Here is a 12,474-nt window from a genome sequence, read left to right on the forward strand (position 1 = left end):
TCCAACTCTTATGAGACTCATCTTAAGCAATTTAAAGCAAATATATTCAACATAGTGAAGCAATCACAGGCCACTCAGTTAAACAACTATTCACGCTCACTCACTCATAGCAACTGTACTTTTTGTCTCCTGACTCAACAAAGGAATTTATCTTCTGCTTTCATTTTCATTTTGAGTGCCATCATCAACAATTCCCATGTTCCTGCACAAACTCTTGTTTGTCTATAGAAAAAGAAAGAAAAAAAATGACAGACAGTCAGTAAACCTAAAGGACAAAAGGACTTAGACTGAGTCAGATTCTGATGACCGAGTAATTTTCACCACCAGAAATATTCCAGTTGGTCATTTACAAAAGTCCAGTGGTGATCCACTTCCCACTTTCAATTTCATGCTGGCTGCTTTACCGGCAGCCAGTATGTTCATTTCTTCAAACGGGACATTCCTGCACCAGACATCCCTCACAGGTTTCTTTTTTGTAAGTATGACTGATCTGAAAGAAAAAAAAAACAGGCTATCTTGGCCACTTTGTCATTTTTCTTGAAGGCTACTGCAGTCCTGTGCTGATATGGATGAAGAAAGACCTCTACTTCACTCAAATGAGGCATCACAAGAACCTACGGTAAGAGATACAAAACTTACCCCTACTAAAAATACAACTACTTTTACTGAAGTACATTTCAAGAAGTTTGGATACATTTTGATTCATTTAATCTCCGCTCTCCAATCCAGTTCAACAAATTCAAACTGCTCCTGGCCGTTTTTGCGGCCGTCTTGGGGAATTTCAATTTTGGCTACTCCCTGGTCTATCCGTCTCCCGTCCTGCCAGTGCTCCAGGGTCCTGATGCGGACCCCCGGCTAAGGATGGACACGTCCCAGGCAGCCTTGTTCGGCTCAGTCTACATGCTGGGAGTGGCCTCCGGCGGGTTCGGAGCTATGCTACTGAATGACCTGATCGGCAGAAAGCTGAGCATTATGGTGTCAGCCATCCCTTCTGCTATTGGGTCAGATATTAAATTATATTTTAAAAGATAGTAAATTGTTGCTGCAAGATTGAATGGATTTGTTGGTTGTCATGGCAACTGATTTCATTCTGAATGTGTGCATTTCAGTTACCTGTTGTTGGGAGGGGCTGTGGAATTGTGGATGCTCCACTTTGGCCGGTTCCTCACAGGTGTCGCCGGAGGGGTGACAGCAGCTTCCATTCCTGTGGGTTGCCATGGTTACATTTTTTTATCCCTTTATGATAAAACATTTGCTTTTTTTCCCCTTTTCTTAGTAATTATGCAATGTATTTTGTGGACAGACAAAACATCAGTAAAAGGTCATTCTTTATATTTTTTGCTTTTTTTTTTCAGGTTTACATCTCAGAGATCTCGCACAAATCATTGAGAGGAGCTCTGGGAACCTGCCCTCAGATTACGGCGGTGTTCGGAGCGCTGGCGCTATACGCTTTAGGTTGAACTTTACATTAATCACTATGGATGAATGAATTTCATTTGTTTCATGGAAACTATGGGATATTTGGTTTTTGCCTAGAATTTGAGGATGAACCTAAAATGCACTAGAACCTGCAGGTCAACTTAATTTGACCTTTTGAATGCAGCTTTTGCACAACTTGCTGTTCTCTAACTTTAGCATATGTCCGATGATATGATGTACAGGTCTGGTGTTACCATGGCGATGGCTTGCAGTGGTAGGATCCATCCCGGCATTGCTGATGGTAGTGCTGCTCGTCTTCATGCCCTACTCCCCAAGAAGGCTCCTCTCCCTGGGCAGAGAGGAGCAGGCCGAGCAGGCCCTCTACTGGCTGAGGGGAGCCGACTATGACATACAGAGCGAGCTTGATGCCATCAAGGTGAGAAGTACACTATGAAGAAGTTAGAACTTGACAAGAATAAAGTCGGATTGGCTCACAGTGTATGATAGCAACTCGCAGATTCTCACAACGTGCTTTTCATTTCAGCACAGCATCAGTCTGCAGAAACGGGTCACATGGACCCAGCTGGCCAAGCCCGTCTACTACCGGCCCATCCTCATCTCCGTCGTGATGCGTTTCCTGCAGCAGCTGACTGGCATCAGCCCCGTTCTTGTCTACTTGGAGCCCATCTTTTCTCAGAGCAATGTCTCACTGGAGCCTAGGTGTGAAATGCCGCCCGACTTGTTCACTCATTGCGCAACACGTATCATTATCGTTAATTGATGACCATTTTTTTACATAATTAGTCACTGTCTCTGTTCACTGTGTCAGATACGATGCGGCAATCGTCGGATTGGTTCGCCTTGTTTCTGTCAGCTTGGCGGCCGTTTTGATGGACAAGGCAGGGCGCAAAGCTCTGCTGTACATCTCCAGCTCTCTGATGTTCTTATCCATGCTGATTCTGACCATGATTTCCCACAACACACCAAAACCACCTTCCAACTTCACCACGATGGAGCGCAACCTCCACCATGATGCCGCTCATCTGGCGAGCAATCAAACGGTTGTTCCACTCATCAGCGTCGTCGTATTTATATTTGGTAAGGGATTAAAAAAAATCTCCTATTGAAAGCTATCTATGCAAGCTTTTTGTTTGTCTCCTAGGATACGCCATGGGATGGGGCCCAATCACGTGGCTGCTCATGTCAGAGGTGTTGCCTCTGGCCGTCAGGGGCGTGGCCTCGGGTTTGTGCGTGGCTGCCAGCTGGTTGACGGCCTTCGCGCTCACAGACGCCTTCACTCACCTGGCAGACACTTACGGCCTATACGTGCCGTACTGTTTTTTCACTGTGGTGTGCGTCCTGTGTCTGCTCTTCACCGCGTTGTGCGTCCCAGAGACCCGAGGAAGATCTCTGGAAGAAATCGAGAACTATTTCAGGACACGCCGATTTAGTTATCATGATCACAACAATGCACAAACAGCTGATGAGTGAACGTTGGATATTTCTGTGTGGCATGTTCTCCCACTGTTCCTTATGTGATGAGTAATAATAATAAGCTTTGTTAGATTTTTTGCATGATATGCTGACATTTTCGAGGGCCTTTGGAGAAGCTTAAGAAAAATTAAAATGGCCTCTGATTGCAGAAAAGAAGAAAAAGAAAGGATTAATATTTGAATGCAATGCTTTGTAGATTACACGCATACCAAAAGACATTTGAACATTGTAAATTATTTGCATAATGACATCCAGCAGGTTCGCCAATCTCGAGAACAAATATGTTGGCACCTGTCGTTTTGATTTATCGCAGACAGGTCACGTGGGGTCAGGTAGTCGACCACAGGCTTGCGTGGCGGATGCATGTACAGTATTCCTGTGTGTGTGTCTCTGTTTAATGAAATGAGTGTCATTTTGGCTGTTTTTGACTAATTAAAAAAAAAAAGTTCTCTTGTACAAAAGCTGAAATGATACTTGACGATAATGAATGACAGTGGAAATGAATAAAAACAAAAAAACAGGAATGGCTCGCCAAACTCCAGATGTAATTACAAAAATGCATTACATGAAGGTGACACATTTTATTGACGCATTTTGATTCTTCTAACGTCATGACTTTGATGCTTGCAAAATATCCATTGAGAGAGTACACAAGGTAGCACATGATTTAAGAAAATAATGAATAATAATGTTGAAAAGTTTAAATTTGTGGACATTCACGATCAAGTCGCCTTAGCAGAAGTGTTTGGACGAGTGTACTTCTCTCCACTCAGAGTTTATATACCTGCTGAGTCAGAGTCTATTTTTTGCATTCGTGACTCCACCCACTTTGTGTGTCCCTAATTTACTGCCCTCTCGCCACCGCTGTCTGAGGGACATTCGACTAAAATTCTGTAAGCAGCAACATGCATCTTTATGAACAGAATTAAGACATTTTGTAACCTTTGTAAATAAATCTTATTTGTTGAATAATTTTGACTGGAACTATATTATTTGTGTAGATCTCCTAAAAAAAAATAAAATGCATCAAAATATGATGAAGTCTTACCACTAACACTTTTGGAAAAGTATAAAAACTGTATTGGCTCAATAAAGTTTGTAAAACAATTTTAATGAGAACAAACACGTTACAATATATTTAGTATTGTGCTAATATGATTCACTGAATCATACTTGAATATTTTAACATGAGTTCAATTTTTTTGCCTACACTAATAAAAATAAATACTTAAATAAACACTGTTCTGAAAAGTGCAAGTCAAATTTGAATATCTTAATTTTGGATACAACTCTAGATTGTGTCGGTTAGTAGATATTTTTTATTTTTTTTAATACATAGTTGCGCCCGGAGTTATCTTTTTGTTTTACTCGCTATGTCATCTCATTCACCAAACCGAGTCAGACCTAAACAAGCCATCTCCCTCCACAGCTTTTGAATCCAGATTAACATCAAAATATTTGGTGTAAACAGTTTGAACCATTTCTCATAAAGATTTGTCCTCAGGCACTTCTTGAGTCTGGATGTGAGGTTAAATTAAATGTAAACTTGCATCATTTTATTTATTTATTAATCTTTTATTTATTTAATTTACAATTTTTTTTATTTTCAGGTTTTTATTTAGGGGATTTTTTTTTGCAAGCATGTTACGAACCCCCAAGCAAAAAAAAAATGGAAAGGTCAACCAGCATGTGTATTTCAACACTTGACAGTGCAACAATAATATAATGTACAATGCTGTGAGGATGTCTCTACTGCTTGGAATGTCGCTCATCAGGCCGGTCGAAACAGACACGCACATACCACCACCACCTCACCCATTTGACATCATGCACAGGCAACACCCTCTCACACCTTTCCCTACATGGCTTACTTGTGTGTTTTTTTTTTCTGCGACAACTGAGCAAATAAACACAACATGACTAAAAATATCAACACCCCGGTGAAAGCTCCAGGCTTGAGTCCGCAGTGCTTATAAAATTCCAAAACAGGAATAAAAAGGCGGCTCGGTTCTGTACATGCTGATCCGATGACAAACGGTTGCAAAAATGCGGTGGAACAGGCGTGCAATCCGAACATGTGTTTGGAAAAGAGCTGCTATGACAGACGCACGGCAAAACGAAGCCCGGGGAAAGTCACAGAGCGACATCACAATAAATCCATGTGTTGAAGAATCTTTACAAGAATGTGTCGAGAAATGCAGTGGTGGAGAGGGGAACCTGTCACATGTATATCGAGTTTTACAGGCTACGAACGTCTTTAGCGACGTGTAGAAGATGAGTCATTGGTAACTTTTGACATTCCTCGCAGAGTTGCTGCAGGTCAAAATCTTTCCCAGGTAATCTATTCCTAAGCAGCACTTTTATGTCTGATTTCCATTGACGTCATCCTGATTTTTTTTTTTTTTTTTTTACATCCTTGTGTTAGGCTTGGTGTAATTATTTGAGGCCCTTTCTGACTGTAAAAAAAAATCACAGCAAGGTATAATCAGCCCAGCGTATTTTAACAAATACTCAAGAATTTCTGTAAACTATTCCAATCCAGCTGATCTCACTTCTACCCATGCTGGCGTGCGATATTTGTTTTGGACTACCTACTAATTATTGTCCTTATCTCATCATAGCGACCAGACATCTTTGAAATGAAAACTTCCTGTTGGCTCGCTTACTTTGTTTGGGTCCACTTAAAAGCAACACCAAACAAGATGCTGTTCTATTTTTAGCTGGTCAAAACCACATCTTTAATTTCCAAAACACATTTTCAATGTCAGACCTGTGTGCCACAGGAAATTGCCCAACTTCACTTAATTGGGGAATGCTGGACTAAATTTTTGAACATAATTTTTTTAGATGCTACAGCTGATTTAGTATAAATATCCAAAACTAACCCAATGGTCAAGTTCACTCCTATCTCCCTCATTTTTTATTTTTCCAGAATATTATGTTGACAGATGCGTTTCATTCTCTTAAACATATTTGCCACACCTCTACCCATCCTCTCTTGTGACATTCCAAATATTCCCCCGCGGGATGTTTGTGAACGTAAATCCATAAATTGAGCTTTTCCTCTGTTTATGTTGTAGTCACTCCATATCGTAAAGTTTGGAGCTTTGTAAAAGCAGACAAAGAAGAAGAATGGGCAGCTAATTTGTGTATACATTTAGATAATTTGACTTGCCTTTCCCTTTTAAGAAAAGGGTGCGGCGATGCTACACGACACATCCTGATTTCAGTAATTTTGTAATTAAAAGACATTGATCGACATTCCGATCACGTACTTTTCCACAGGAAATGTCCAACGGAAGTGCCACTACCTTAAAAATGACAATCAAAATTCAGACTACTTAATTATATTTCCTTCAACTGTCTCGAGGGATATGTTAGTTTTAGATGTTGCATCATTCAGTATCAATTCATGACCCGGAGGTCACGTTTTAAGGCCCAAAGAGCTTCAGAGTTAGTCGATGCGTTTTACAGCAAAACTCAGCAGGAGCAGGAACAGGTTTGGCTCCCTTTTAGTGGGTGACACATACACACACTCCTTCAATAATCTGCGAGCGACAAAGAACAAAGTGGCAATCTTTCAGTTACGCCTAGCGAGAATCGGCGTCCTGATGAAGGGGCGGGGCTTGTGGGCGTGGTTTCGGGGTTTAGAGGTACAGGTGACGCGGCTCCACCCGGCAGTGGTGTTGCGTCTGGACCGTCGAAAGCTGCAGTAGTGGCTGCAGCTCGCTCTGATCCTTGCACTTCGAGGCCAGCACCTGAAACAGGTGAGACTCTCACCCATGGATTGTTCTCTCTTTACGGATATTGAAATGAAGGGGAATTGATTATTGGCATGGAAGGGGTTTTAATATTGCTCGTTTGGTAGGCACGACCTGCGGGATGTAAAATAGCTTGGAGAAGTAAGGAAAATTAACAACAGGTTCAAGATGGTTTGCTTCTCTGTAATCATCTTTGCAGTCATGATTTTAAAAAAAAAAAGATGTAAAAGAATATTTCAGTTTTTTAGATACAAAATTGATCCATAAAGTGGATTATGAAATTAAATGTTTCTTTTTTTGCTCAGATATACTGCTTGAATGCGAGGCGGCTAATTATATTCCGATTTCACTTCAATAAACACAACAAGTCAAGCTTTGATTTAAGGCGAACAGGTTCGTCGGTGGATTAGCAGAGCGAATGTTTTTTTTATCAGGCATACCAATCAGAATTTTTGCAGCTGATGCGATGATGAAATATTTTTTCCCATAACTTGTGTGGGTAGTGGCAATACAAACAAAGTTATTGTGTTCCCAAGGTGCAGCCATAACTTGTTGTGTTCACATTGTCAAAGAATGGAGGCATTATTATCATACAGGGGCAGAATGTTCTCAAATGCAATAAGTGGCTTAAGACAATTGCTAGGCATGAATTAGCCCTCCCTTTTATTTGGTACAGAGTAAATAGTCTTATTTCTTCATTATTATAATTGTTCAGACAAATCAAAACGTACTTTTAAGGGGATTTGTCAAATATTCACAAATAGACATGACTGATGTTTATTTTAGGCTCTGGTAGTGAAGTTGATTGATTCATCAAAAACATGTTTGCTGTTTTATGTGATGAAAGTCCCACGCTGTAAAATATTTTTGCTTCTGGAAGAAATGCACAGATGCAATATCCCAGTTGTAGAATTTCCTATAGTGGAATTTCCAACTTGTAAATTTTGTGATTCGCCACTGAGCATTTTTAGCTTTTTATATCATGAGTCAAAATGCAAAAACTTGGCATAATGGGATATTTCTGCTAATCTCAGAAGTTCAGCTGTGCGACGTCAAACTTTTAATGAGGTAATTACCCGCGCCCGCTGCTCCTTTGTGAGTTGATTAAAGGCGGTCTGAGGATGAAGAAAATTCCTCCTTCAGTCTGGTTAGACCAGCACAGATGCCACATGCGGTCCAACCACACCTTTGGCTCAGGTTTGATGCCTGTGAGTGGCGAAGTGACGTGAGCAGGGCGGGGACTTATGACGCTTGTTGTCATGACCGCAGAATGCAGACTGACCTGATTAAGAACTATTTTTATTATACAACTCATTCACATTTTAACATAGCAACTTAAGTTTCTCTGACTCTGTATGGAAACTTTGATGTGGTGCAGTTGAGATTTTTTTAATATCAAAAAGTTAGTTTTCATGGTGGCTTTGTTTTGTTCATTTTATTTTTTTCACCATAAAGGTGTTAAACTAATTGCCAAGGACAAAAAGGACACTTATGCTAAAATACTATTTCAAGTTCAGTTTTTCATTAGTTTTGGTATACTAAAATAACCATAAATGCTTTTCCTATTGCTCGTGATATTTTTTTTTTTTTACAGACACTAATAAATACAAATATGGTTAATTTCCACTTTCCATACTTCTACTGCTTGTAGTGGGGTTTTTAGTTTTAGTGTGGACCACTACAAATGTCCACATGAATATTTGATAAAAGATTAGGCGCTCAAGGAAGAAAGACAACTGAAACGCATATTCGCAATGATATCAATGATATCGATCAAAGCAATGTAATCAATCCCGCACACATTTAAGCCAGCACGTTAGTCACTGACATTTGGTTTGGCGCACCCTTCCATCTGTACGAAAAAGCATGTCGTTCGCCCACATTCCTTTAGCGGAATATGTGAGCATGAGAAGCAATGACAATAAAGCATCATTTGCTCTGTCAAGTGTTTGAAAGACTTTAAGCTTAGCAATTTGTTTATTTTGATAATCACTCAGCATGTGGACATGTTTTTGTTGTTTTTAATGTATGTCATTAACGTAGGCAAGCTACTCAGTTAACTCGAAAAAACTTTCCATTCTTACATCTCGGGTAGCGTACATTGGTTACATTTTTTTTTACAAGCGCATATTTGCATTCCAAAAGTGAGGCCCGATGACAGGAATATAGGTCGCCTTATGATGATAACTTGGTGACGATGATTTCATGTTCTAAGCTGTTTTGGCTACTACGCAGATAAAAGTTGATTAAATAGCTTCCATTTTGAGACATCATTTCAATGTCTATGCAAACTATGATGACCTTTATCTGTCTCCTGCGGCAGCCGTGTTTATTTTTGCACGTAAAAGTGAGAAACACAAAGACATTTCATTAGCGTGCTAAAGGCTAGCCACACCCAAAAGAAAGCATGCTAAGCGACGACTACACCCGGGCGTTGCCCTGGTCCAGACTGCTGACAGAAAACATGCACACAATGCAGCAGCGTGGCCTCTAATAAGCGTGGAAACATCCCAAGCATGACACGTACTCCACCGATCAGGCTATTTACTCCCTCTAGAGGCAGGAAGCAGAATTACACAATATAGAAGTTTCAGACTAATTTTTCTCTTCTTTCTATTATAGCACAATGGCTTCAGATGTGAAAAATCCTCCTCCCTACACGATTCCAGGTACGCTCATCATCATGATCATTGCCATCATTTGTTCTCAAGGTGGTTTCTTTTTCTGCTTTAGTTGAGCAGGTTGGAGGAGACAAGGTCAAAGTCTACCATGTGCATACTCCATTCAACCCTGTCACCACAGAAACTGTCTCACCTAACATACCAGGTAACAAAAGAACCACAAATCAAATTGATTTAAAACGTAGCATTAGCGCTAAAAAAAAAAAAAATATTGCAAGCCACGGTCACATCACATGTCCTCTCCTTCAGTGTACACGAGTGGAGGCGGAGGCTTAAGCTCGGGTTTTGATGGCGATGGCAAGAAGACCTTTAGGAGCTACGACACATCACTGGGCTATACTTCTGGCATGACAACATGCCCGTCCTGCCAGCAGCAAGTCATGACCAACGTCTCTTACAAACCAGGGACGTATGCCTGGCTTATGGCTCTACTATTCTTGTGCCTTGGGTAAGTGACTTCTGCGTACACAAATGTATCTCTATTGGCCATGTCGTGCTGTTCAAGTATGTAAAATCACGTAAAATGGTTGACACATTGGAAAATTAGCATCATCTAGCACACAGGTGTCAAACTCGAGGCCCGGGGGCCAGATATGGCCCACCACATCATTTTATGTGGCCCGCGAAAACAAATTGTGCATCAAATTCGTGTGTCATTACTAGAATTGCAAATTGTCTTCACTTTTAATATCTTTTTTTTAATATTTGACCAGTGTTTACTCGTCTGATTTGAAAATTAGTTATTTGTCAGTTTGTTTAGTAGGTTTTACTGTATATAATGAGATGCTCATATCTTTATTTGGGTTGACAGTCATAATGGCCCGCCAAAAAAATGAGTTTGACACCCCGCTTCAAGCATAAACCAACAAATAATTTCAAATTAAACGCAGCAAAGGTGGATATTCCGTTTTAGTTTCAGCGAGTGTGCCTGCGAGTGCACGCTCAATGATTTACTCCTCATCCTCTGCAGTCTGTTTTTTGTTTTTTTTGTTTTTCCTTCAGCCCCCAACCAATCTAAATGTCTGTGTGTCTTGCAGGTTGTGTGTGTGCTGCTTGTGCTTCCTTCCTCTGGTGTTAAAAAAATTCAAGGATGCACACCACACGTGCCCCCGTTGCAATAGACTGCTGCATGTGGAGAAGAGGAAATGCTGTGACTGAGCCCCCGCACCACCCAATACACACAAGTACAAACACACACGGGTCAAAATAAGATGACCCCACAGCGAATTGACAACAACAAAGTCACTTTTTTCTATGGGTGAGGCTGCTTGAGCTGGCATGGCTTTCATACTAAGCAATAAAGCAAAGCTCATTTCTCACTCATCTCCTCCCATGCACGTCTTCCTCTTGTTTACAGCCACAACAAACAATATCTTTCCAAAGCTCTGACACCGCTGATTCTTATATCGAGTTCAAATGAAGGCCTGTACATACATTTAAACTTATTGTTTCTAGGGATCAATCATGTGAAACTGAAAAGTGGAAATTTCACGTTTGTGTCACAATGCAATAGAGTAAGCTATTCAATGAGTGTATGTCTCCGTTTATGAAGGACTTAAAGCTGATTAAGATGTTATGTACAGCAACCGACTTTGAACCCACTAGCAACATGTAAAATAACTTTTATTCCCTGATGAAAACAGAAGCTTATGGCAAAAAAAAAACACCTGTTATAACTTGAATGTTTTCACATCAATCGTATTGCAAATATGAAAATTCATTGCTATTTTCTTGGAAACAAAAAAATATATAAAAGACTCTTTAATAGGATATAAAGAAATAAATCTCTGCCATTAACCCCACAAAGACTTCTCATCTACTATCAATAATTATTTTAGAATCATATTTGTCGAATAAAAATAACAGTCTATATGAATGCATGTGTGTCTTTCTTTTCGATTTTCCATTTTAGGGCAAAATTAAAAGCAATTCTAAATGATGGAAAAAAAATCAGGCATGCAATGAATGAAACAACTTCTGTTTGGGTCCCTTAACACGTTGCAACAACACAAATATGAATTACTGAATATACCGAGCCTAGAGAAAAGAAAAGAATCCCGGATCAAGGTTTACGTTTTATAGTTTATCTGATATTTGGCCACGATCTTCACATAAATGGTAGCAGAAGCTCAACTCACCTGTCTTCAATTTCCGTCTTCCCGTCTCTGTCATTGCGCTTGCCCTTGGATGTTTCTCATTGGCTCGCATACAACCAGGTAAGTAATTGGCTGTGCGGAGTGTTGCATTCAATGTCGAGCAGGGAAAAGTTTATATCAATGTTTTTTTTCTAAAGATTTTGTCTTGAATGTTTGAATAAAGTACTAAGAAATTGTTGGTCCCTTTGCATTAGGTTGTCAATTATATATTGTCATCAAATCAAAGAAAATCACGCTATTTCTTAATATTTTTTTTATAACAAAACAAATATATTTAAAAAAAAATGGTTGTTCGTATTTTTTAGGGGTAGGCACGACCCCTTATGGCCCACTCGTGGGAATGGGTGTGCCTCATAGTGAGAGTTAAATCAGCTTATGAAGCAAATGAGAAAAATGTTCTTGCCAGTCTCGTAGCATAAATCAACCTCCAAATGTGGTGGTGGTGGTGGTGGGGAGGGAGGACACTTTGTATCAATTATTACAAATAAATTTAAAGTAAGTTTTATAGAGCCCCGCCTCTACGTGTTTTTATTGAATAAACATTCATCACTTACCTGCAATTATTGTGACATGCATTTTCCTTGCAGTCACTCAAGTGCATGGACAAAAGTTTTTTTTTTTTTTTTTTAAAGTGTGATGACCCTAAAATATGTATGCATTCTGTAGAATGAGTTTTCTTTTCAAGGTCTTGAGTTAAGGTGGTCAGCCAAAGATATAACAAGCATCATTTTTTTTTGTAGAAAATTTTATTCAACATACATTTTCCAGCAAAAAGGCAATATACAGGTATAGTTGTCGTACACTGCTGCTACACTGAGGATTTTCAATTGGAAAAAAACTGATGTGATTCTGTAGGTCATCTTTGTACTGCACTTTGAGACGAGACAAAACTGATGCAGTTAGTTTGGAAAACATATGCAAATGTAACAGAATAGAGAACTGTCAAATGATACATCAGGAACG

The 12,474-nt window shown here is 39.7% G+C and overlaps 2 protein-coding genes and 1 long non-coding RNA gene across 4 annotated transcripts; 2 read left to right on the plus strand and 1 right to left on the minus strand.

Annotated features, from left to right (window-relative positions):
- Nucleotides 1-228: 228 nt before the first annotated feature.
- On the minus strand, nucleotides 229-11,613 carry LOC148384222 (uncharacterized). Its single transcript, XR_015853326.1, has 5 exons — nucleotides 11,494-11,613; nucleotides 1,915-2,829; nucleotides 1,674-1,821; nucleotides 1,114-1,204; nucleotides 229-490 (listed from the first exon to the last, which is right to left on the minus strand). It is a non-coding gene; the product is annotated as an uncharacterized LOC148384222 (long non-coding RNA).
- On the plus strand, nucleotides 243-3,221 carry slc2a6 (solute carrier family 2 member 6). 2 transcript variants are annotated; one of them, XM_088357444.1, is made up of 9 exons: nucleotides 243-475; nucleotides 544-619; nucleotides 730-1,001; nucleotides 1,110-1,206; nucleotides 1,356-1,455; nucleotides 1,662-1,855; nucleotides 1,964-2,139; nucleotides 2,249-2,517; nucleotides 2,582-3,221. In XM_088357444.1, exons 2-9 carry the CDS (start codon nucleotides 566-568, stop codon nucleotides 2,908-2,910), a joined length of 1,491 nt encoding a protein of 496 aa, XP_088213570.1. In that variant the 5' UTR covers nucleotides 243-475; nucleotides 544-565; the 3' UTR covers nucleotides 2,911-3,221. The 2 variants fall into 2 exon arrangements, with proteins under 2 accessions (XP_088213570.1, XP_088213569.1); XM_088357443.1 differs by having other exon boundaries at nucleotides 244-619.
- litafd (LITAF domain containing) lies at nucleotides 6,549-11,002 on the plus strand. Its single transcript, XM_088357446.1, has 5 exons — nucleotides 6,549-6,680; nucleotides 9,297-9,343; nucleotides 9,408-9,500; nucleotides 9,605-9,803; nucleotides 10,393-11,002. The coding sequence occupies exons 2-5, from the start codon at nucleotides 9,301-9,303 to the stop codon at nucleotides 10,511-10,513; spliced, it is 456 nt and encodes a 151-aa protein (XP_088213572.1). The 5' UTR covers nucleotides 6,549-6,680; nucleotides 9,297-9,300; the 3' UTR covers nucleotides 10,514-11,002.
- Nucleotides 11,614-12,474: the final 861 nt, after the last annotated feature.

Source organism: Syngnathus floridae, chromosome 17 (assembly GCF_059516105.1).
Source record: "Syngnathus floridae isolate MCC-2025c chromosome 17, RoL_Sflo_1.0, whole genome shotgun sequence".
Lineage (NCBI taxonomy): Eukaryota > Metazoa > Chordata > Actinopteri > Syngnathiformes > Syngnathidae > Syngnathus > Syngnathus floridae.

Excerpts from the sequence above, each read along its gene's own strand:
- slc2a6 (XM_088357444.1), top strand. The coding sequence starts at position 566 with ATGGATGAAGAAAGACCTCTACTTCACTCAAATGAGGCATCACAAGAA. Across the intron at positions 1,207-1,355 it reads TGACAGCAGCTTCCATTCCT|GTTTACATCTCAGAGATCTC; the intron begins GTGGGTTGCCAT and ends TTTTTTTTTCAG. Across the intron at positions 2,140-2,248 it reads AATGTCTCACTGGAGCCTAG|ATACGATGCGGCAATCGTCG; the intron begins GTGTGAAATGCC and ends TCACTGTGTCAG.
- litafd (XM_088357446.1), top strand. The coding sequence starts at position 9,301 with ATGGCTTCAGATGTGAAAAATCCTCCTCCCTACACGATTCCAG. Across the intron at positions 9,344-9,407 it reads TCCTCCCTACACGATTCCAG|TTGAGCAGGTTGGAGGAGAC; the intron begins GTACGCTCATCA and ends TTTCTGCTTTAG. Across the intron at positions 9,804-10,392 it reads CTACTATTCTTGTGCCTTGG|GTTGTGTGTGTGCTGCTTGT; the intron begins GTAAGTGACTTC and ends TGTGTCTTGCAG.